General features: G+C 38.3%; 1 protein-coding gene across 3 annotated transcripts in view; it reads right to left on the minus strand.

Moving 5' to 3' along the window:
• Positions 1 to 26,161, minus strand: part of PCGF3 (polycomb group ring finger 3) — a 52,978-nt gene that overhangs the window by 16,047 nt on the left and 10,770 nt on the right. For 2 of the 3 annotated variants that reach the window (XM_014953832.1, XM_014953830.1), the window contains exons 3-4: positions 14,041 to 14,083; positions 7,299 to 7,416 (exon numbers count right to left, since the gene is read on the minus strand). In XM_014953832.1, the coding sequence (XP_014809318.1) occupies positions 7,299 to 7,407 (109 nt within the window). In that variant the 5' untranslated portion in view covers positions 7,408 to 7,416; positions 14,041 to 14,083. The remainder of the gene's footprint in view (positions 1 to 7,298; positions 7,417 to 14,040; positions 14,084 to 26,161) is intronic. The other variant, XM_014953831.1, reaches the window with a different exon arrangement.

Genomic DNA, 26,161 nt, shown 5'->3' on the forward strand with positions numbered 1-26,161 from the left:
GTTACAACTCAAAAATTTAAGGAAAAAATAAAAGGAGGGAGGAAAATAGCTTTTTCTCAAAGATCAGCAGTTCATGAAATCTTGGTATTAATGCACTCGTTCTTATGACCTAAAATGAAACAATTTCTGTACCTATAGTGCCATCTACCTCTCAGACAATATGACAGTACAATCATATGCAGCATAGTAAGTTTGCATTCTGCACTGTATTTACAGATTTAGGATGACAATATTGTTGCTAGTAGAGGTAGACTAAACCTCATAGCTTTGCACGCTAAATACAGATCTCACAGAGCACTTTGTTCCAGTCGAGCACCAGAGCAGTAGATCCATTTGCAGAAGTGAAACCAAACCTTGATCTTACCAAGTCAATGAAAGCAGAACCTGACAGCAGAAGTGGGGATATGTATCCTGGGAAGAGTATAGGGACACCTCTCAGTTGTGTAGGGATGGCCTCAGGAAAGCCAAGGTGCAACTGGAGCTGAATTTCCAAGGGATGCAAAGAATAATAGAAGGGTATTCTACAGGTATGTCAGCCAGAAAAAGAAAGTCAAAGAAAGCACACGCTCCCAATGAACATGACTGGCAAACTAATAACAACGGATGAGGAGAAAGATGAGGTATTCAACAACTTTTTTGCCTCTGTCATCATTGACAACCTCTCTCCCCACACCTCTCGAGTAGATGTAACACAAGCAGGGACCTGAGAGAAGATCAGGCTTGTGACCACCTGAGGAACCTGAACACAGAGAAGTCTATGGGGCATGACAAAATGCGTTGCACAGTCCCAACAGAATTAGCTGATGTAGTTAGAAAGCCACTCTCTATGATATTTGAAAAGTCATGGCAGTCAGGCAAAGATGCCAGTGACTGGAAAAAGGGAACACTGCACCCATTTTTAGAAAGGGTAGAAAGGAGGACCCTCAGAACTACCAACCTGTCAGCCTCACCTCTGTGCCTGGGAAGATCAGAGGCACATCGAGGACAGGGAGGTGATTCAAGACAGCCAGCATGGCTTCATCAGGGGCAAGTTCTACCTGACCAACCTAGTGGTGTTCTACTGGAGTGACTACATCAGTGGGGAAGGGAAGAGCTACAGATGTCATCTATCTGGATTTCTGTAAGGCTTTTGAGATGTGACTGCGCCTCCCCCACCCCCCATCCTTCTCTCTAAACTGGAGAGGTATGGATTTGATCCATCAGTGGATATCCAATCAGTGGATAAGGAATTGGCTGAATGCTTAAATCCAGAGGGTAGTGATCATTGGCTCAAAGTCCACATGGAGATCAGTGACAAGTGCTTTTCCTCAAGGAACCATACTGGGACCAGTACCGTGCAGTATCTTCATCAACAACATAAACAGTGGGATCAAGTGCACCGTCAGCAAGTTTGCAGATGACATGCCTGAGGGACAGGATACCATCCAGTGGGACCTAGACAAACTCAAGAAGTAGCCTTGTATGAACCTTGTGAACCTCAACCAGGCCAACTGCGCCTGGGTTGGGCCAGAACTCAGTATCAGTAAAGGCTGGGGGATAAAAGGATTGAAAGCAGCCCTGCCAAGAAGTACGTGGGGGTATCGGTGGATGAAAAACCAGTAATGTACGCTTGTAGCCCAGAAGGCAAATCATATCCTGGGCTGCATCAAAAGAAGGCTGCAGGTCGAGAGAGGTGACTCTGCCCCTCTGCTCTGGTGATACCCCACCCAGAGTACTGTGTTGACTTTTGTAGTCCTCAGCACAAGAAAGATATGTTGAAGCAGAGGAAGGCCACAAAAATGATAAGAGGGATGGATCACCTCTCTTATGAGAACATGCTGAAAGAGTTCGGGTTGTTCAGCCTGGGAAGGAGAAGGCTTTCAGGAAACCTTAGTGGGGCCTTTCCATACTACATCCCGTAGCGATAGGACAAGGAATAATGGTTTTAAATTGAAAGAGGGTAGATTTAGGTTAGATATAAAGAAGAAATTGTTTTATGCTGAGGGTGGTGAAACACTGGAACAGGTTGCCCAGAAAGGTGGTACATGCCCCATCCTTGGAAACATTCAAGGTAAGGCTGAATGGGTCTCTGAGCAACCTGGTCTAGTTGAAGATATCCCTGCTTATTGCAGGAATATTTGTACTAGATGACCTTTAAAGGTCCCTTCCAACCCAAATCATTCTATGATACCATCTGCAAAAATATCCCATTTCAGTACATCTTCCAATTTGGACTAGATATACACTAACTCCTCCGAAACTGAACTTGTCACAACTCAGCCCAGGTTCTTATTAGGTTTATTAGTCTATGCACAGCATCCAAATAAATGCAACTAGCTCGTGGAGGGTGGTGCAGTCTTCCAGATTGGCTATTTTTTCATAGGGACAAGTTGAGATAACTAAATTTTCCTGAAACTGCAAGTCCTAAGAGTATGGGACAGCTGCTATGGGAACCATTCTAGGGTCTGAAACAATAGTATTACCAGTTTTTCTATTACTTGGCATTTCCAAAGTCTCCAATCTCCATTTATGCAGATACTTGGGCATTGATCGCAAGCCTGAACTGTGATGCACATTTTCTTTTATAGTATACTTAAATGAATCAGAGAACTTTCATTAGAAAAGGAACAGGCAAGGTTAATCTTCACTCACTTGTTTTTTTCTAAACAGTTTCATTCCTCTGGACTTTTTTCTTTTGTGTATCTCGTCTCAGAAATACAGTTGTTCTTTCACTGTATTCATGAACCCACAAAAGCATACCTTTCATAATATAACAAACATAACATATGACTTCCCCTTTCAAAATATACAAGGAGAGCTTTCACACGTAAACACTACTGAAAATCAAATTGCAAATGTAAAAGTTTGAGAAGACTTGCATATATCTGCTAACCTAGAATTCTAATCAAGAAACAGATATAAACTAGGAAAGACTTAACACTGAATTACTACTAATGAAGGTTTTATCTACTGACTTATAGGCCTTCCAACAAACTAAAGACACAGCAGAGAAACAAGTAGGAAACAGAGGAAAAAAAAAAAGCTTGTTTCCCCTTAATTCTTTTTTACAAAAGAGGTTTGGCCCTGTCCCTCCACAGGACTGGCCCTGGTCCTCTAAGTGATTCTCAAAGGACTCAAGAACCACATTTCCTAAGGAAGTGAAGAGTCTCTGAATGTCTGAAGGACAGGAAATTAGAGAAAAATGAAAAAGATAAGGATGTGACTGCGCCTCCCCCACCCCCCATCCTTCTCTCTAAACTGGAGAGGTATGGATTTGATCCATCAGTGGATATCCAATCAGTGGATAAGGAATTGGCTGAATGCTTAAATCCAGAGGGTAGTGATCATTGGCTCAAAGTCCACATGGAGATCAGTGACAAGTGCTTTTCCTCAAGGAACCATACTGGGACCAGTACCGTGCAGTATCTTCATCAACAACATAAACAGTGGGATCAAGTGCACCGTCAGCAAGTTTGCAGATGACATGCCTGAGGGACAGGATACCATCCAGTGGGACCTAGACAAACTCAAGAAGTAGCCTTGTATGAACCTTGTGAACCTCAACCAGGCCAACTGCGCCTGGGTTGGGCCAGAACTCAGTATCAGTAAAGGCTGGGGGATAAAAGGATTGAAAGCAGCCCTGCCAAGAAGTACGTGGGGGTATCGGTGGATGAAAAACCAGTAATGTACGCTTGTAGCCCAGAAGGCAAATCATATCCTGGGCTGCATCAAAAGAAGGCTGCAGGTCGAGAGAGGTGACTCTGCCCCTCTGCTCTGGTGATACCCCACCCAGAGTACTGTGTTGACTTTTGTAGTCCTCAGCACAAGAAAGATATGTTGAAGCAGAGGAAGGCCACAAAAATGATAAGAGGGATGGATCACCTCTCTTATGAGAACATGCTGAAAGAGTTCGGGTTGTTCAGCCTGGGAAGGAGAAGGCTTTCAGGAAACCTTAGTGGGGCCTTTCCATACTACATCCCGTAGCGATAGGACAAGGAATAATGGTTTTAAATTGAAAGAGGGTAGATTTAGGTTAGATATAAAGAAGAAATTGTTTTATGCTGAGGGGGGTGAAACACTGGAACAGGTTGCCCAGAAAGGTGGTACATGCCCCATCCTTGGAAACATTCAAGGTAAGGCTGAATGGGTCTCTGAGCAACCTGGTCTAGTTGAAGATATCCCTGCTTATTGCAGGAATATTTGTACTAGATGACCTTTAAAGGTCCCTTCCAACCCAAATCATTCTATGATACCATCTGCAAAAATATCCCATTTCAGTACATCTTCCAATTTGGACTAGATATACACTAACTCCTCCGAAACTGAACTTGTCACAACTCAGCCCAGGTTCTTATTAGGTTTATTAGTCTATGCACAGCATCCAAATAAATGCAACTAGCTCGTGGAGGGTGGTGCAGTCTTCCAGATTGGCTATTTTTTCATAGGGACAAGTTGAGATAACTAAATTTTCCTGAAACTGCAAGTCCTAAGAGTATGGGACAGCTGCTATGGGAACCATTCTAGGGTCTGAAACAATAGTATTACCAGTTTTTCTATTACTTGGCATTTCCAAAGTCTCCAATCTCCATTTATGCAGATACTTGGGCATTGATCGCAAGCCTGAACTGTGATGCACATTTTCTTTTATAGTATACTTAAATGAATCAGAGAACTTTCATTAGAAAAGGAACAGGCAAGGTTAATCTTCACTCACTTGTTTTTTTCTAAACAGTTTCATTCCTCTGGACTTTTTTCTTTTGTGTATCTCGTCTCAGAAATACAGTTGTTCTTTCACTGTATTCATGAACCCACAAAAGCATACCTTTCATAATATAACAAACATAACATATGACTTCCCCTTTCAAAATATACAAGGAGAGCTTTCACACGTAAACACTACTGAAAATCAAATTGCAAATGTAAAAGTTTGAGAAGACTTGCATATATCTGCTAACCTAGAATTCTAATCAAGAAACAGATATAAACTAGGAAAGACTTAACACTGAATTACTACTAATGAAGGTTTTATCTACTGACTTATAGGCCTTCCAACAAACTAAAGACACAGCAGAGAAACAAGTAGGAAACAGAGGAAAAAAAAAAAGCTTGTTTCCCCTTAATTCTTTTTTACAAAAGAGGTTTGGCCCTGTCCCTCCACAGGACTGGCCCTGGTCCTCTAAGTGATTCTCAAAGGACTCAAGAACCACATTTCCTAAGGAAGTGAAGAGTCTCTGAATGTCTGAAGGACAGGAAATTAGAGAAAAATGAAAAAGATAAGAAAATGGTGCAGTTCCAAGTAGAAACTGAAAGAAAATTTCAAGGTGGTATAATTCAGCAGAGAACTCACGATCTCAACAGACAGGGAGGGACGGAACTTTCAGGACAGATTTTGCAAGGATACTTTTTCAGGGACACACATTATTAGCATTAACATACACAATACAAACAATGCAAACATGTACGATTTTTTTTAAAAAGACAGGGCTTTAAGCCTCTGCTCAGAAAACTGTCATCCTATGGGAAACACACTGAAGTAGTATTCTGAAAATATAATCAGACAAAAAAAAGGGAGGGAAAAGCTACAAGAAGAAAACAAACAAACAAGCTAAAAAGAAAGAAGCAGAAGCTAGCAAGGAGTTTTCCCTAGCTTTTAAAGCAAGCACTGTAGCCCCATGGATTAATCTAAAAATTTTCGCTATAAGCAAGTTTAAGAAATGGTGTGGATCATGTCAGGTGAGGTGTTTCTGGGGTTTGGTTGTTGTGGGATTTTTTTATGGAACAATGAAGAAAGACCCTCTTGCTCTATGTCAGCCACGTTAACTTGTTATAATACTGGTTTTGTTTATAATCCTGTAATAGCAGCAGTAAAGAATTTGGGGCAAAACTAAATAGATATCTAAGCATCTCTACACTCCAGAAAGTACACTATGAAAATTAAGATGTTAAACAGATGCAGAAGAGACATGAGAATAACTAAAATGACATGGAAGCGCGAGAAGAAAAACAAACTTATTGAAGCTGAACTTCTAGAGCTCAACAGAACTTCTATATAAAATAAAATGGAAAACATAATCTCTGACAAATCATAAGCATTGTGTTTCCTCTTTGTAAGGCATTTTAGGTGAAGAATAACATCACTGAAACTTTCAGTTTGTGGAGATGAAGCCACTGCCACCAAATTTCTCCTAAACTTTCTTGGAAGGGAATTGAGTCATTAAGCTATTCAAACAACACAACAGCTTTATCAGAATAACATACTGTGACAGAAGCATTTTAAAACATGGAACGTTTGAAGTTGCACGGCATATACTATTCAATAGACTAATACAGGTGCATACAAAGAAAACAAATTATTTTCTAAGCTCTGAGCAGATAAAATGGAAAAAATGGAAGCTCCTGGGTGAAAAGCATCCATTGGTAAATTGCAGGGATTCTGAAAACACAGCTAGAAAAAAAAATACTTTTGGAAAGCTATGTGGCTGCTACAGAGGATATTTAACGTCACTACAGCAGGCCTTCTGGACTGAGGGTTAATTCCTCAGGTGACACCTACCTCGGCAAAAGAATACATTCTGATACTCAGTTTCAAGACAAGAGAATAGTCTGGACTATAAGGATGCTTCTCTTCAGAAGGAATCTTTCTGGATCTTTAGTTGGAACTGTTCTAGTATGCAAGGTTTCCATCAGAATATTGCAAACCCTAGCATTTCTATATCCCACAATGTCAACAACAAAGCTGCTGGGATGGACCAGTTTTCTTGAAGCCTAAGGCTTTGCAAAGTACTAGGGTACATTTCGCCAATATGAAAGCAGAACTTCACAAAGTAACATAACAAAAAACAACTACCTCATCACAATATTTTGGAACAAAAGTTTATTTCTAAGGTACAATAAAATATACTTATTCCACATTGATAGACTATGGCTGCTTTCTGTAGAGGACAGGAGAGCAAGAGACATTTGGCAGGCTCTAGATGGAGAATATACACTTGTCAACTGTCACAGAAAAGAGAACTAGATATTCCACATTCCTTCAGCAGGAAGATGGACTGCATTCATAAATGCACATATTACCACTCATTATATATGTCTTCAGCTTGAATGTTCTCTTCATTTGCTTTGTTAAAAAAAACAAATTATCTTTCAAAAAAAGCAGTGTCTAGTAAACCATGCATTTTTGACTGATGTATATTAGATTTTCTAATTTCAACTAAAAACAATTAAAACATGTTGCAAATCAAGTTTAAAAAACAACAACAACAAAGCAAAACAAAAAAACTAAAACCAAACCCAATTTCTTTAAGTATACTTCTACTTACAAGTATGTAAGCATTCTGTTACAGTAGTAGCATCAATCAGGTATCCATTGCACAGACGACAGGTTATATGGGCATTAATGTCCCAAAGCTTAATCTTTCTTGTTAGCATCTTTGGTGTCTGCAGAAAAGACATATCGTAAAGTAACACAGCTGTAGTGATCAGGCTAAAGTCATTTGGGAATTAATTATTTACTAGAATTAACCCTGAAGATACATTTATACAGCTTTAAGCTTTCACACACAGAGGCACAATTATAGCACTAACTTTTAAAGGACTTTAAAGAAATGAAACAATGCAAAACTCACACTATATTGCAAGTTAGTCTTTCTAGCATGATATTAATAAGTTCCTTTACCAACCAAGAGACTCAGATTTGAGATGAAGCCCTACTATTCTAGTGATCCAAATCATCACATTTAGTCTAGTAATGGGGAAAAATTCACAAAGACTTAAAAAAATCCCCAAATTAATTTGAGAATTGAAAGCATTTTGATAATTGAAAAGTCAAAATAACTACATCTGATTTGGCACAGTAGGTTTAACCACGCTTTTCAGTGTTTGCCTTGTGCCAGTGTGCTTAAAGCATAATTTTGAAGCTGTGTCCCAATAATGGAGGTGAAAAGCAAACCTTCTGAAATCCTGTTTTATTTAAACTCAAGTTAATTAAAGAATAAATTACAAACTAAATGAGTCTCATTGGCAGAGCTGCAGTTTGTTGTCCTAAGAATCTTGAACTAACATTTTTTTTTCTCTCTTCAGAGGAAGGGATGGCAAAAACACCATTTAAAGGAATAAAAATCAGAAATTAAAAAAAAAAAACCTAACAGCAACTTTATCTTTTTTCCCCAGCAAGCCCAGCTGCTTTCAGAGAAAACACCATACAAAGCCCATGCCCATGTTACCTTTTAAATATAGCTATATTTTATTTTTCAAAATACATTGAAAAGAAAATTGTACTGTTACCATAAATTGACAGCATTCAAGTTAATTAACAGAGCAGGCTAAACTGGCTTACAACCCATTACATTTGGTTCCTACACTGCAGAAGTCACCAAATCACATTGTTTCCATTAAAGTGACTTCACTTTCCCTGGATCACAAATACTAGTTTACATCTAGCTCAGTTTGGAATACATTTCAAAATTTGAAAGGTGATACGTGTTCCCCAGATTTCACACAGAAGTATCATAATAAGGCTGTCTGATCTTTAATTTAATTTGTCGTATTCTTTTTCTATGTTTAATGAATTAGTACTAAGCAAAAAGAACTATCAAAATGTAAACCTTCACACTAATCTGAACTATACCAGTACTAAAAAAGTACTTTATATTCCATTATAACCTCAGAAAACCACATTCAACACCCACCCACTAAAATCTGCATTGTCCTATACAAAAATGACCATGAAGACTTCCAATTCTCATGGCTAAGAAGTAAAAACACAATAACCAACTTATTTTATTGGTATTTGAGATGTCTTAATTAATCTAGTGACTAGCCATTACAGAAGAATGAAAGCACCACTTGGTTTTGTAGTGCACAAGGTAGGTCAGAATCTATGCCAGGAAACTGAATTTCTAAATTGCATTTCATCAACTTATTTTTAACCAACGAAAACCAGCCACATATTAAACCCTTGGAAGTTAGTGCATGAGGTCTTCAGTTAAAGAAGCTACTGCATCAAGTAAGTACCTTTATAAGGCACAGGGGAAGAGCTATTCAACATCACTTTTTAGGAAGAGTTCATGAGATGTCTTAAAATCACCAGTTCAATAGAAAGTCAACACATTGGAAAACATAATTCATGACAGGCAAAAGAGAAATTGAGCTACAAGGATACCTAAAAAGGCAGTATCAATACAACTCTAGTTACATACTTAGGCAGGAATTCAGAAAAAGGTGTTCAGGATCACCAGACTGAATCCAAGCACTAATAAGGCAGAAGAGCCAAAGATACTACAGTGAAAACTGAAGCAATGAAATTATTTATCTTCTAGAAAAAGCATCGCAATTTTCCCCCACTACAGTAGAGACACAAGCACTAACCCTAGGAAAAAAACAACCATGCAGGAAATAAAAAACAGTTCAGATGGGGTATAATATTATGAGAACAATGAATGAATTAAAATAAAAATACTACAAAATGATAATAAAGCCCACTGTGCCACAAAAAGAGGATAGCAAAGACATTACACACTTCACTGACTGAATGGAAAAAACCATACACTTTTTGACCATGGAAAAATACATGTCTTCTAGAATAGCCAGAGCAAGCCTGTCAAATCAACCTTATGAAAACTTTATATGCCTTTCAACAATAACACAAAACCCCTCTTGTTATATGTTTGAAGAACAGAAGCTGTGAACTACCGGAAGCAGCAGCAGAATGAACTGTTTTTTCCAGGGCATTGGACACCTCAGTTTCAAAACCAGACAAAACCTACAGTAGGAGATTTCTCCGGCTTCTTGCAGTTTCTGAAACAAGATAATGATCTCTTCTCGGCGTATGCAGAGCTTCCACATTGCTTGAATCTCCAATAAGCAATGCAACTTTTAAAGTCTTTAAGCAAGCTGTGAGTGTCAGACTCTACTTTACCCTGCATCTTATGCAATTGAGACCAGTGACCTCTAGTCTCAAGAAAAAGAAGAAAAATGGAATGCCTCTTATTTTTCAAAACAGTTAACCTGTAACAACAGGAGGCCTTATGAAAAACCAAAAATAATTAAGTTAAAAAGAGGCCAGATCAGTTCCTATCTATTTAGGAAGGAAGGGAGGAACTAGGAACAAAATGCCTGATTACCCAGATGTCAGTTCAGTTAGACAATGTATTCAAAGACATACTGAATTGCTTCCAAGAAGGAAAGAGGAAAAAAAAAACAAATTAACAAAACTACTGGCATATATGAAAAAGAAATATGAAAAGGACTAGCATTATAGCAACACATAAGAAATTAAAATTCATTAATAGCAGCAACAAATTAAAAATGTAAAGGAATTCCACATTCATCACCTGCCTGTTTTGCATCACTTCACAGGAAACTAAATAACGTAATTGCAAGTTTCATCATTTTTAATGCATATGAAAAGAATATGGAGTCATACTACAAAATATAGAACTAAGCTACCATTCACAATGCTTAGGAAGAAACCCTGGATGTGGGTAGATGGCTAATATAGGATGATTTTCCATGCTTCTGCCTGGAATATGTTTACTATTAACTTAGAAGGGGTACTAGTCTATTTGAACCACACATATGCTCTTGGGAAGCAGTCCGAACATTCCCATGTTCCTACAGCCTACTGTGAAACAAAAGTGAACAGTCACTTTCATCATATCAGACAACACATTTCTTACCACAACACGAAACATACTTTTCAAGTAACCGTTTATACACTGAAGTACACTGCTGCAGGGGAAAAAATGTTGATTAGATCTGAAGATCAGAAGCAAACAGAAGGTGCAAAAAAATTTCCAAGACATTAATGCTGACGACCATATCATAAAAATGAGACGCCCAATTTCTATGTCATCTTAACTCCACCTTAAATGTTAGAAAGACTACCTGTTATTTCAACATTATGAGTACAGTAACAAATTAAAAATATATTTATTAAAAAATTAAGATTTTACATTACTCTAATCAGCTTGCAAATTTCAGTTGAAATACTACTTGGGCTTATCAACCAGGCAACTGAAAACCCAGTTAAATTTTAACTGCTGGGCTCCCATGAAGGCAAGATTACATCTATCTTCATAAAAAAACTCACCAGCCAGCATGCTTAGCCAACCTGTTTTTTTTCTATTTTCAAGGGAAATCCAGGTTTCCCTTTAATATCTTGCCTTTGAAAAAGGGAATGAGATTTTTCCAAGTCTGAGCTCCAGACCTTATCTTCCACAAATCTCATCTTCCCATCTTGAAAAGAAAGCTACAAGTGAATTCAGAAACTTTCAGAACAAGTGATCTAATCTTAAAAAGATAAAGAACAAAAGTCCAAAAACATCTCTGAATACAGATTCCCAAGTGAGCTTCCATCTTAAAAGCATGAAAGTGGATAAACTGGATAAAGCACTGAACAACCCGGTCTGATCTCATAGCTTCCTTCAAGCAGCTGGATTACATGATCTCCTGATGTCTTTTCCAACCTGAATGATCCTATGATCCTATGAACTCACTATCCTATAACACTACCTTTGCCTGTCCATGGGATAAACAAGCTGAATTTCTTAACTGTTTTTACTGCTCTCAAACTGCTCACTCAGTACTTCAAGCAACTGTTATCCTGTCATAATTGCATAGGCATCAGCTTAATCAAGTTAGCATGAGGTCAAATCTAAAACTGGTTGCTTTAAAAAGAAAAATTGCAGAATCAGGTTGAGGTTAACATCAGACACATTAGCTTGAATTAATAAGAGGAGGGGACAATAAGTTTACTTTTCCAGAACACCACTTAGGCTGATTCTTCTTGTGTATAATTTTAAAAATCAAAACAAAACAAAAATGTATCTCTAAATTGAGACTTTTGTTACAGAGACTTTATAAATTCACTAGACTGTGCAGGAGTTAGTACAAAAAGCAAACCTCTACAATAAACTGAGGATATTTGAATTTGCCTTATTTTCTAATGTGAACAATCAGTCACTGCATAGAAGATGCATGCTGACGAGCTTCTGAATCTTAGACAGGATTGCAGCCAAGTTCAGAAGCAGAAGTCTCAAAGAAAGTTATCATCCCATATAAAATCAGGAAACTTCAAACGACAGTCCAGAATCTGAACATGTACAATGCAATTTTCTGAACCAACTTTTTCACAGTTGAACACCGCAAACCTTAGGCTGCCATCAAAATTCTAGGGCACTTAGCAGACAACAGAAATATCATACCTTACTTTAGTTTTTAGGAAGCCAAAGCCAAGCAAGTGTCATTAGTTCTTTTGCAGTTACCTGCTTAAATAGTAACTTATTACAGCAAGAAATGTAGCAATCTCAAATAAACTATAAGACTTGTAGATAAATTTCTGAGGCTCTCAATGCACTGATTCAACAGTGACATTTGATGAAAAATTAAAGTTTCTCACTCTTTACCTAGCTAACAAGTGAAAACTAGAGCCAAAGCATAACCCTTCTCCCTCGGAACCATGTTGCTGGAATAGGAAGAAGTTACACTAACTCTTCAGTTCTATAATCACAAAACACTCCTCAACCACAGAAGCTTCTTTTAACACACACAAAAAAAACCCAAAAACCAAAAAAAAACCAAACCAAAAACACCACAACACGAAAACATCAACCTGAGCCTCACCTAATTTTACAGGAAATGTAAAATGCAAAAAAGAAGTGGCCCATCAGCAGTTACATAGGTTTATAGGGTAATGTAGATTCGAAGTCACCTCCAAACCTTACACTCAAAGCAGGCCCAATTAAATTGAGTTGCTGTGGGCGTATTCCTGCTGCATTCAAAAAATCTTCAAGAATGGAGGTTCCACAGTCTCTATATGCAGCCTGCTCCAGGGTGTGACCACCCTTACTGCAAAAAGTGCTCCTATTGTCTCATAGGAATCTCATAGGCATGTCCTGTGTTGCAATGTGTGTGCAGTGCCTCTCTTCATACAAGTGTGTACCTCCAAGAATAGTATAGAACCACCTTCCTGATTTCTCTCCACAGTTATGTTGAAAATAGCAGTAATATCTTCCCTTATTCTTAGTATCATTTTCTTTAGGACCTTTGTAAGCACAGCATAAAAACCAGCAACACCAGAATCTCACTCAATAGCTGAAGAGCCACTTTCAACACAAGTTGTTAGTACTTCACATTGGTAATTATTTTTGAGTCAGAACAAAATAAATCAGCACTGTACTGCTTTCGAGAAGCAGGAATCCTCTTAAAGTTTGAGAGACCTGAATCATGCCTAAAAAAAGAATTAAGAGATCCTGTTAAAAAAATATTAAACAAGAGCCTTGAAAAGACTGGATGAAACCAATCTTTCTCTTAGAAAGACAAACAAAGCCTACTTTCCTAGAATCTGCTTCTTACGAATCCTGAACTGGATGGGACACACAACAGAAGAGCTATCCAAATCAGTTTCAAAGAGACTGCTTTCCTAAATGGTGTAAAGAGATGACTTATTCAGAAACAACATACCAACAACACAGAGAGAAGAGACAGTCTCCTTAAATGCTGGAGCATGAAACCCCAAAGAAACACACAAAATGTTCCAACCATCCACCTAATAGACAAAAATGATCACAAAATTATTAGTATTTCTTGGTTCCAACTGACATTATTTTATACCACACAGCCTGGTGTCAGCCTCACTGTCTGTTATGTCTGACATCACACCAAGGAAGAAGTGTGTGAAGACAGTTTCAGAGGCATGTGGACTATATTCCCAATTGAAAACCAAGCAAACAACCAACCCCAAACACGTGGAGTCAGGAGAGGTTGGCAGCGGATATGCACAGACAAGACAGTCAACTGTTTTTCTCCACGCTATACTTCATCCACTAAGGCAGCGTTGTACTAAGATGATCAAGCAAAAAGGTAAGCAGCGTATTACAGATCTCTCTACTAAAACTCTGTCTCCAATAACACAAGCCTGAATGTCTCTGTACAAGCTTTCACCTTTCAGAGAGATTTCAGCACTGAAAACTAATATTAAAGCAAGCTTACAGAGAGGACTTAGAAGTATGGCCTTCTCATTTATGTACTAGTCAGGAATATTTTGGCCTACATGAGGCATACCTCTTAAAACAGCATTTCTTTTCAGGGTCTGCCATCCAGAGACCTGAAAAGACAGAAAAATAGTCTGAAAGTTAACATCCAAAATTTCTCAAAATCCAGCTGCCACAAAGAAATACTTAGCTCACTAAATTCACCTAAAAGTATCTAATTATCTGTATTAATTTAAGATAACAGTGGGGCAGAGGCACTTCCGAGTAAGAATAATAGCAGGAAAAGACCGGACAAAAAAAAAAGTAATACAGTCTCCTATGAAAGGACACACATAAGCAAGGAAAATTACTCATAAATCCAAGTAGTCCTGTCACCATGTGATGATGAAATGAATTTCATTATCTTCACAAACAACAGGGAAAGTAATCAAATAAACAAGCAGAAACCTTGAACCACAACTTATGGACTAGGCAGTGACCAGTCTGTAAGAAAAGAAAAGATTTTAGAATGAAGATCCACAGCCAGATAAGTATCACTCTCAGTTTTCAAGCTATATTTGCAAGTAATCTGCTCCTTGTATCTTAAGTTTCCAGAAAAATTTTGAAGAAAATACTTCCTATTTTCCAGAATCTCTAGATATTTTCCAAAATAAAATTACATTAAAAGGAAAAAAGACCCTTGCATCACCTTTAGCCAGAGGATAATCTCACACAAAGAGATAAATTTGACAGAAGAACACATTTTTTCATAATAATTTGAATCACACAAGAAATACTCAGATGTTACAGAGACAGGTATAGATTACTACTACTACCATCTTCCTTCCTACAGGAAGATTACTGTTAGATTGCTAATGGAATTATAAATACAATGATACAACAGGATATTAATGATAGCACTAGGTGAGAACTTCAATACAATGAAAATAAAAATCTCTTAGCAATTCCACTGTGAAGTTCTTTGACTGCATTCAGAGAAAAAATTACTACTAATCAAAAGCAATTCAGAGTTGTGTGAGATGCTCTTTTGTTGGAACTCACAAAAATGTGCTCACCAACAATGGAGAGCCCCTCATATGGACCGAAGTAGAAGCTCCATAAGGCATTTGCCAAGAAAAAAAATAAATATAAATCTATTACTGCAGAAAAATGGGGAGAAAAGAGCAGTCAATGACACTGCTTCTGAAGAAACCAAGTCAGAGGCTTACCACCATTCCAAGAGCACATCACAACATAAACTTCTGAGTAACAATCTTTCAAAATGAATTGTCACGTATCTCTCTCACTGCTACTGGAAAAGGACACAGTAACACTTTGGTTCAACTGGAAAAAGAAAACAGCGTTCAACTTGTGAGGAAAAAGCCAACAGACCAAGTTGGTCCTAAATCACCACCATATTTTTAATGTTCTGGTTACAGAAAGATAGTGATGCGCTATAAAAGCTAAAGACAGGGAAATTCAGTTCATTTTTATGCCTAGACAGCTGTTAGAGACCAGGCAAGTAGATCACTCTCCTGATCCTGTATGCTACCATGTTGGAAGCACGTACTAATATTCCAAAATAGATTTTCTTTAGAGCACTGTTGCTATGACTGCTCTTGATAACTTGAAACATTACCAAACTGTAATTCTCATTTGTACTACCTAGCTTTGTAAAGCATAACAGGAAGTTACTCTTATTGGGTACAAATCCAGAAACCAAGTGAATTCCTGAATGATTTACAAACCATTACAACCTTGCTCTATTTCATAAAGATAAGCACATCTATTTTTTCTTTTGCTGAAATAAAGTTTCTTCAAATGCATAATAATGTTTCTTCACTAAGAAGTATAGGGCTCACAGTGGAGACAGTCTGAAGAATAAAAAAAGCCATATGTGGCAGATGCTAGTAATTTTGCTGAATAATTACTGAAAGGTACTAAGGTATACAGCACTGAAAGCTTAACGACAACAGTAACAAAAGCTGCAGGTACACCTCAATTCAGAAGGACAGAGTCATTAAAGTGAAAGTCACAGCTTCAAGAACAAAACATTACAGCAATGGAACATTTCTCAGACCCAAATCTTAGTGTGAGAAAGAAAATTTTCAATTCTGATACTTATGATGGCCTGGGTTACACCAGGCATAAGCCTCGCACTCTTTTGTTAGATCTGCATGCAGATGAAACCCAGTAGACAAACCTAGATCTACAATGAGCTGAATTAAACTGCAGAAAGAAAAGACAGTCCTCGCTATGGAAGCCAATTTAATTATTCTCAAAGATGTCCATTAAACATTGATAAATTATTTAAATATTAATTTAAATTTTAATATTAAATACTATTAAATATTTTAACAGCTGTTTCTATCTAATTCCACAACCTACATTAGTTGAACAGTCCAGCAAACACCTCATTCTATCAAGACAGGAGCCAAAATGGTTTCTGACATTATGAACATAAGCATGTGAACAGAAAATTAATGCCTGGTTAAAAGGAAAGTCTAATTCACAGTTCCAGCACGATGCAACTGAAAGCAGTGTTGCGTACTCATGACATCAGAAGTTACAAAGAAATACCAGCACAGAATTTGTGCCTTGTGAATTAGCTGAATTAAAACATACAAATAGCCTGTTATTGTAATCAATTGCAATAGAAAGATGTAAATTGTTAATGGCTGAACAGACAGTCCTCTGTTACTTAAGGAAACTTGTTTAGCAGTAGCATATTAAAATACTACCATGCTGACCTGGAACAGATCAAAAGAATTATGGCTAAGTGAAATTAATTAAAAAACCTCACCAGCTTAATATAAAGTACCTTGCACTTCTGCAAATCTTTCCATCACAGGGCAGGATATTTATGAGTCAGAAATTTATTTCAAGAGAACTTTAGTAAATACAGCCTATACAGTTCTCCAGAGAATGACGAGGATATTATCTCAGGGAAACAAGACGATGCAGGACAACTTTTTTAAGAGATGGAAGGATAACGAAAGCAATATTTGTGGTTTCTTTGGCTTCATATATCAAAGCTGCTTATACCAACTGTTCTCAGGTTTACATTATTGAATTTTTACTTTCAAACTTAATGTTCAGCCACTTAAAAAACCAAAAAGAACAGTAACTCCAAACATACTAGCAGTGAGAAGGTTGTGCTGGGTTTAGAAAAATGCAATAACAGAAGAAATTTTTTCTGCAAAATTGAGTTTTAAAGTATTGTAAACTCCAAAAAAATTCTTTATGTTGCGTTTGCAAAGCACTACTTAATAAAAGAAACTACTAGAAACAAACCATTTGTTGAGCAAAAACAAGTATGGTCAAAGATTTAAATCTGCTTTAGCAAGCCAAATTATGATTAACAGCCCATGTGCAACCTTTTATGACTAACTTCAATTGCACAATTATATGTTAAGGCAGCAAATGTACCTGTGTACTCTTTTTAGTACCATGCCAGTAATTCCCCAAATCTCAGTGGAACTCCTCACAGGTCGTTTTTCCCGTTTCTGGGAAGGTATTAACACCACCAGATGGCACCAGTGCCCTAACGTCAACGAAGCTGCTACACGTCTCCGCAACTCAACGCGAAAAAGAAGCCATTCCCCCTCCCAAAACAGAAAAACAAACGAAAAACAGGCTCTACACATTTGTTGTCTCTGTCTTCTTAAAACAAAGATCTACTGTACACAAACACAGCACTACGCCCCACAACAGGGAGGGCAGCATGCTTCCTGATGCATCTGTTCAGAGGGTTTTACTGTCTTTATAAATTTACCTTCTGTTGAGTTGACTACTGCATTTCAGTTCTGTGCTCATTTCATGGGTGTGCTGAGGAATTTGCAGAGATCACAGCACACACAAACTAACTGAGCAGTCATGTTTCTCCAGTACCAGTGGAAATTAAGGTATTCATTTTTCATCATTTCAGAAAACATAAGAGATGGGCTGCAAGAATAGTACACTACATTTTTCACATTTCTAAGTATTTGCTTCACTGTTATATGGCTAAAACACTACTAAAAACTGGTATGCAATTGATCTCCCAAAGAAGGATTTAAAATCATCTAATATTACTTACAGAAATGAGGGCCATACTCTACTAGAATACTATTGCAAGGAAAGCCCCTTGCCTTCCAGCCTACTTACAGTAATTTTTCTTTCCCTCTGAAAAGATTCAAGAGCAATGATCCATTTCTCCACTGGTGAACACTGCGGAGGTGAAGGCTAAGCACCAAAGAAGACTTAAAGGAAAATCAGGCTGTACCTGGAACCCAAAAGCAGCAATGCTACAGCAGTTCCAAGCCCCCAGAGCTGTGTGTGCGCATGAAAGTGTGCATGTGTACCAGCAGACAAACCTTAGACAGTCTGTACCAGCAACTGGAGTGGGGCAGTCGCCTTGAAGGCATGTATGTCCAAGTGACAGCAATTATGGAGACTAGGATCCAGGGGACAGCTACTGGCCTGACTAGAGCTCTGGGTCCTGCTGCTGGGGGAATCCTCTTTGCACGTACAAGTATATATTCTCACTAGTGGACCTTCATTCTGCTCATCCAGAGACAGTAGCAGGGTGAGGCTGCTGGTGCTGTTTGTGTTCACATGCAAGCTCTACATGTGTGTTTTGGTTATGCGTTGTTGCTGGCTGTGTATATGTGTTACATATGTTTGCTCTGTGCTGCAACAGACCCTGGGGATCCTGGCAGCCAGCCAGACTCACTTGGTCACCCCAACAGTCAGTCCTCCTCTGGTCCTACCCCAGTGTACGGCACTTGGTTTTCCTGGCTCCAGTCTCCAGTCTCTGGCACTCAGGCAAACAGTTCCTCCAGCCTGCAGTCCCACCCCAGCTGTAATGCCCTGACCCTCAATTGCTCCATTTCCTGGCACCGTGGATGCATGCGTTAGGTCCCAGTCCGATTTTTGGTCTGGGGAGGTGGGGGGGAGGTTTGAAATTATTCTGGGGGCGCAATTAAGACACAAACAAGCTCAGATGCTGTTTACTATAGTTTTACTATTGTTACCTAAAAATGATGCTAAATGGCGATTAAGAGAAAAGGCAGAGGTAAAGGAAAGGAGAAGCAGAATTTCAAAGAGAGCTGCAAGCAATAATATATCACCACCACGGTTGATCCACATGATGGCTCGACGATCCTCTGGAGTCAACAGCGTCCCACTGATCCGCGATTCTCAGGCCTTCACAATGGTGAGGGTTGATGGTGGTGAGGGATCCCCAGTTGCAGTGGGGTTTAACAGTAATTTATAGTTCCCGTAGACTTGTAGTTTGACCAACAAGTGTCACAGTTACCTCTGCTCATCCAATCATTGTCCGACACGGTTGCTGCACGAGCCCCCTAGCCTCTGCTGCACAAGCAGTGCTGGGCCTTGCAAGGCAGGCAAATTTTTGGGGCAGAGGGTACAGGTGTTTTGAGAACCAAGGACTTAACATTCTTTGTTATCGGTACACTGGCGACAGAAGTCTTGCAGCAAGCAAGCTTTGCGAGCCCCCTAGCCTCTGCTGCACAAGCAGTGCTGGGCCTTGCAAGGCAGGCAAATTTTTGGGGCAGAGGGTACAGGTGTTTTGAGAACCAAGGACTTAACATTCTTTGTTATCGGTACACTGGCGACAGAAGTCTTGCAGCAAGCAAGCTTTGAGGTATCTTGTCTTTCTGTCAGGTTCTTACAGCATGGGGCCCTGTGACCTGAGATCCTCCTCCTGTTGCTGGCACCCTTGCCCTCTTGCAGTTGCTGGCCCTCAAACCCCCCCAGACACACTTGTCCTCAGAATAGGGCGCCCCGTACACAGGAAGGAGTCGGAAAGGAATTTAGTAAGAAGGTAAGACAGACTGCACTGGCCAGACACAGGGCAGGGCAAGACACACATACTGACCAGCCAAACATTTTAGACATGCCTGCCTTTCTAAATTTGGGTTCGCTCCCTACCACTGTGCCCCTGTGCTCTTCTGGGCTTGTGGAGATGCACCTTTGACAAGCCCATGGCCCGGAAGTAGTTAGGTGGGGTGTAACACACATTCACCTTTACACGGGTCTTCGCAAAGTAAGACGCCACTGTTAATAAATTACATGTAAAAACTGACACAAATGTTTGAGACAAAGTACAAGTAATAATAAGGACATAGTACCATTAAATCTACCCATTTAATCTTTATTCACCCCACATACTTACCTTTTATGGTACACTGACAGACTGAAGTATCAGATACTTTTCCATAAAACACCTATTTCTGTCAACACAAATGAATTATGTTCTGCAGTAACTTGTCAAAACAGCAAAGATGACTGTTCAAAATTTCTGTCTTGCATGTTATTAGTAAAAGACATAATGAGGAAAAAAAAAAAAAAAAGATTTCAGTAAGTCAGAAGAAATAGCAATGCAGTTGAAGACAACTGAATGACTCAAAACTGGGTCCTATGCCCCTTCACACAAATTTCAGTAACTTATCTTCCGTCATTTCACTTCGATGTTCCTCATTCCTCTCTACAAACACCCCCTCTTCCCAGCTGTTACAGGACTTAACTTTCTTATAAAAATCAAAAAATGTAACTGCTATCAAAATGTTATTTAAAAAAAAAAAGAAAAAAGAGCCATTCAGTCTCAGTTTGCCATCTAATCATAAAAAGTTCAAAGTTACTTGACAGATGTTTAATACCAAGATTGGATAGGAGTCACTGTATATGGGGAATTTTATATTACTGAGTCATGGTGGCTATGAATTCAGATCTACTATGAATCTAATAAAACTCAACATTTACTGAAAATTAAATAGGAGTGTTAATGCAGGGGTGATGTCCACCTTCTTTGCAGTGTTCTATTATGCTAACAAGTAGACATAGATGAGTTTTTTAAATTATGGTAAAATACTACATAATACAACTCCAGTCTATTGCCTTCTTACTAACAAACTGGTATTTATAATGTTTAGTTAATTTTATTATAGGAAGAGCTGGTAATTATTTACTTGATTTTTAAAGTGTTTTCCTTAATGTAATGCTTTATAAGCATTATTAGCCATGCTAATTGCTAATATTAAATTATTAATTAATATAAGCAACAAATCTTATCTTTTCACGTGGTCTACGCAAAGTATAAGAGAAAATATTTAATTTAAGAAAGAATGGCATGAAACGAGACAAAGTACCAGGAAAGGTTATCGCAATTAGAAGAAAACAGAGCATGAATGAAAAAAACTTCTGTCTTTCCGACATTCACCTATCATATCCTGGTCTGAGAGGGCAGTATGACTGCTACTTATAAGATAAGGACAAAGCAGAAAGTTTATGCATGTGTTTTCTTTCTATCGTATATTTTTAGCTTAAGTAACTCTAGATAGAGTTAAGTTTAGGAGGACTTCAGAAAAACGTTCCCAAATGTCTGTAATAAGTCTTACACTTCACCTAAGGAAGTGTAATCAGGAACCTCGTTTACTTAACTAGAGTCAGTGGGAGATGGTGGAGACATTAACAAAGTTAACTAAATGACCCAGACAATACTTCAGACTTTTGCTGTTTCTGTAAGATGGAGCCCCTGATATAGCAAGGTCACAGCAAACTCAGGAAGATGACAATAAATACATGTTTTTCCTTCTCAGTATGCCAGCTACAGATCAACATGATTAACAAGACTACTTGTGACCTCTTTTAATCTTTCTTAAGGAAGCCCACTACAGAGTTTTGTTGAAAATAAAAGCACATTTAAAATGTACAAAGGGGAACTTGAAAGAGCACACAAAATTAAACACTCTGCTTCTATCAAGCTGGAGACAGATTTTGGCATTATCTGCCTTCATCTCCGAAGGTGAAAGCAAACACAGTGCAAAGAAATGCAAGACTAAGGCTTTCCTGACTTCAAGCAATGATGATTGAAAATTGCCTGATACGAATACACATAACGCATCAATACTAAACCAGAACTGACATTTTAAAAGGTTCTATATAGGAAGAAGAGCAGTAAGAGTAAAAAGTAAGACAACAGCAGATTTTTTAAAGTAAGGAAAATATATATACACCCTAAATGCAACCGGGCCTACTTACTAGAGCACTTCCCACCCACCATCACTACTGTCAGTCCCAGTATGTTATTCTCCATGTCCTTCCTCCTCCAGTCTTTCCACTGTCTCAACTCTTCTTAGAGTCAGGCAAAGGATAAATATGTATTACATCCACCCAAGACACATTGGCAAGTGTAATTATGGAAAAGATCACGTCATAATTCAGCAATAGGAGGCTTTTCAAGTTGCAACAGATGGCAGGCATCTCTTATCAGAAATAAAACATGATCAGGAACTTAAAAGAAGATATGATATGAAAAAAAAATATTATAGTTTTCTTTCAATCACAGTATTTACTTAAAAAGCTTTTTACTAAAAAACTTAGTGTTTTGGTGCTCTTTCCCTTCCTCCTTCCCCTTACATATGTATGTTTTAACTTACATTGTTGAAAATTCCTTATCCTGCAATGAAAATATTTAGTTACATAATATGTTCTAGGTGATTTTATAACACCAGAAACTAACCACTTATTAACAAAGACATGGAAAAAGTGTATCCATATTGAGTAATTGTACAGTAACCTGAGCACTAGGATTTTTATATTTTTTACCTGAATCAGTTACAGATCTCTCTTGGAAACAACAATTTTCCCATTACATGCAAATATTGCCTATTTTTAAAAAAAGAGAGGATAAAGAATCTTCATGTAGGAACCAAACACAATTCATTTTGATATTTAGTAAAAGATCTTTAAAAATTCAGGTTTTCAGTCTCCTGACTCCACTTACTGGTCCCGACACACTGGCAGCCCAAAAAAAAATTTTTGGATTTCTGACACTGCCTGGCTCAGCGTAATGTGAAGAATCAGAGGGTGTCAAAATAAGTTGTGAAGTCTAGTATACCTGCATCTTGAGCTCCACTATCTTAATGGGACAACAGCCCATGGCAGTCCAGTTCTGGCCTGCTGTGTTTCTCCTCCTCAATTCTCACTCTACTAGGCACATCTGTCCCTTTCCTCGAACAAACATACCAGTCTGAGCACACATTCAGCCTGTTCAAAGAGGTGATTCGGTCCAAAACTAAGCTAAGATACAAATAAATATTTGTCCAAAAGCACCACAGTATGGAAAATCTCATCAAGTGGTAAAGAAACCACTTCAGTACACTTTGACTTCCCATTGATAAACTGACTGTGGAAGTCAAGGCAACCCAATCAAATTCAATACCATTTTACCCGCAAAAAGCTTGATTGTTTTTAATAAGCAGGAACACAATAGTCCTAGTATTTGGAGACAATGCAGTAACATCTGATTTTTCTGTTAATGAGGACTTGCTACTTTCTTCACTGTGTCAAGTAAACTACTAAAACATATTAGTCCTAGCCCAAACAGAATATAACTTCAAAGCTGCAAGTTTTCAGTGAGACGTGATTTGTCATTTCCACTTGCTTTGTCAAGTAGAATCTTTTGCATAAATGAAATATTAGGAACTTGAATATTTTTAGAAGAAAAATGATCTTTAGTTCAGTATGCTTATGACAGTAGAGAGTAATATCAGAAGTAGCCAATTCTATCGTTTCAGGTGCTTCTAGGAAGAAATCTACAGCACTTCATATATCAATTTCAATTTTAACACTGTACAAGATAAACATATTGCGAAAACTATCTTGATCACAACAGTAGCATGGAACTTTTCAAATCCTACCATGAAGCTCCTAGCTGGAATTATGTCACCTAACCTGAGGCCAGGCACACAGATGTTTGCTTAGTGCCTTCCTCTCTCCCTCCCCTTCCACCAGTGACAGTCATACTAAAATACCAGGAGAAAATCATCTCTTATTAGAGAGGAAAAAGCATCAGCTCCTAGTCTAGCAGGCCCTTCTTTAGTGTCAGCCCTGCAGGACTCCTGCAGCACACACATTGCTCACGCTAAGTCTTTCCTTCAAATATCATCTCTTACACATGGCCAACTTCCCTGGAAAGACAGTGGACAGCCCAACCACTACACTGAAGGCCCAAAAGGCACTTCCTGCAAGGCAGCAGTCGAACTCTCAAGACACTGTGAGGCCCTCTTATTCCACAGCCATGCAAAGAACCCTCAGGGCTGTTTGCCCTCTGCAGAATCAAGGGCAATGAATAAACCCTTGTCAACCCTACTAAGGCAGAGAAAAAACAGCAGCCTGGACACAGCAAAATTGCTCAGCAGAACTCTGTTCTTCTCCTGTCATACTCATGTAAACTGCACTCTGACTGAGAAATACGCTTCAATATAAACAGCCCTTAAAACTCCGATCAGAGTGACAAAAGTACGTATGCTAGTAGTAGAAGAATTAATAGTTCAAAGGAATAAGGAAAGATACGGCAATGTTCAACAGGTAACAGAAATAAAGTGAAACATAGTTTTAACTATACTAGGAGGAAGAAAAGGAAAGTTATTATCCAGGAAAACAGAGAAAATTAAACACCAAAATGTAATCTAGTTTACTGTGTGTTTTTTTAAAAATTCTTTCCCATTTTCAACGGAATAGACTATAAAGACATGGAAAGGCAGACTATAAAGACATTGCACTCATGGAATGAGCACAAAAAAACCAGTAATTCTAGCTTTTTCAGCCATTGGCTTATTTTGACATGCTTACCATACCTCCTTTACCATACTAAAACAGAACAAGAACATAAAGAACAGCCCTAAACTACTGATACTCTAACCCAGCCATCTTAATAGTTTTCACTTTTAGAGCTTTTCAGCAATTAAGTGCAATAACTTTATCCATGAGAAGCACAGAAGTTTGAAAGTAGCTTTTACCAAAACACAGAAGACATTTGTAACTACATTTCATTAGCCATGTTTCTCAAAGGCTGTAGGTTCTGAGCTCGTCTTAAAATGTTTGCACAGGAGATTGGTCACACTGCATAAAGGAAAGATTGCCAAAAGGAAAGAGCTCTGCAAACTCCAACCAAAAGGCAGAGTAACACTATTCCAACACCACTATCTTGTCTGTCAGCTAACGCTGCTAATGCTGCAGCATGACACTGGTTTAAGGGACAAGAACTTTTCACAGAAAAATCCAGTGGAAAACAACAGCATAACAGCATGCACCACTTACAAAACTGCATTCTTTGGTGTGACCTAATCACTACTGTGACCTGTGACCTGACTTCTGCTGTTTTATTTAAAACAGAGAAAATTATCTCAATAGTAGGCAGAAGCTGAAAGGTCTAAATTATTAACGCAACAAAATAATCTCACCATGAGACTAGTTTCACTTGTGTAAGGGCTTTGACAGCCTCATTTCTGTGGTTTTAGAAATTACTGGCTGCAATAGTCCACTCCCCTTACTGGAGCAAAAATTCCTTACGCATCAGGTGCTTGTTTTAACAGCACAGAATATTAGCACAAACCACTGATGAAGGCAGCTTTATGCCAGTACTGGTTCAACGTAGCAGAAGAGCAAGGGGAAGCTCTCCAGGAAAAAAGGCAGATAGAATGAGAGCTAGATGCACCAATTTGCCTGTCAGCCTAATTCTCAAGTGCTGTTCTTACAGCACAGATTAGTAAAATCTCTCTCAAAAAATGATACTCTGCATTTCTCTTCTTATGTTCATTACATTTACACTTTAATAAGGAGTAGCCATGAAAATGTTCTCTATATTGCCAAATATCAAGAGCTTAACCGAATCTCACAAAAAGTAAGCAATTACAAGTCTTCCTTAAGACAAAATACTCAGCACATCCTGCAGCACTTACACAAGCTTCATATATTCCAGCTGGCAAGAAAAATTAACTACCTCTTGAACAGAAGTTCCCCTTTCAGCCCTGCATATAGTTATTTTGTCACACACTCAAGTCTGCCCCATACAGTCAGAAGTCTAGAAAACACATCTTTGAGCAGTATAGAAGTTAAGTAGCTCTTCCTTATCCAGTCATGGTAATAGTACTCTACAGCCTCTGGGATAGTTTTGTTCTAGTCCATAAATGAGTTGAAGACATGCTCTGCATTTAGATCTTTTACTCAGAATCCCTTAAAAGAAGGCACAGATGTCAGCTTTTATAAGTAAGGAAAGTTTGTTGCTGAAAATAAAGAACTTGAAACAGAAAATCAAAAGTTAAGCAGCTAGGTTTTTTCCAACTTCAAGTAAACAAAGAGCACCAATAGCCAGATGAAACAAAGTAATAGACTTAGAAAAAAAAAAAAAAAAAAAATCAGTAAAA

Source organism: Calidris pugnax, unplaced genomic scaffold (genome assembly GCF_001431845.1).
Source record: "Calidris pugnax isolate Ruff unplaced genomic scaffold, ASM143184v1 scaffold250, whole genome shotgun sequence".
In the NCBI taxonomy this organism is placed as follows: domain Eukaryota; kingdom Metazoa; phylum Chordata; class Aves; order Charadriiformes; family Scolopacidae; genus Calidris; species Calidris pugnax.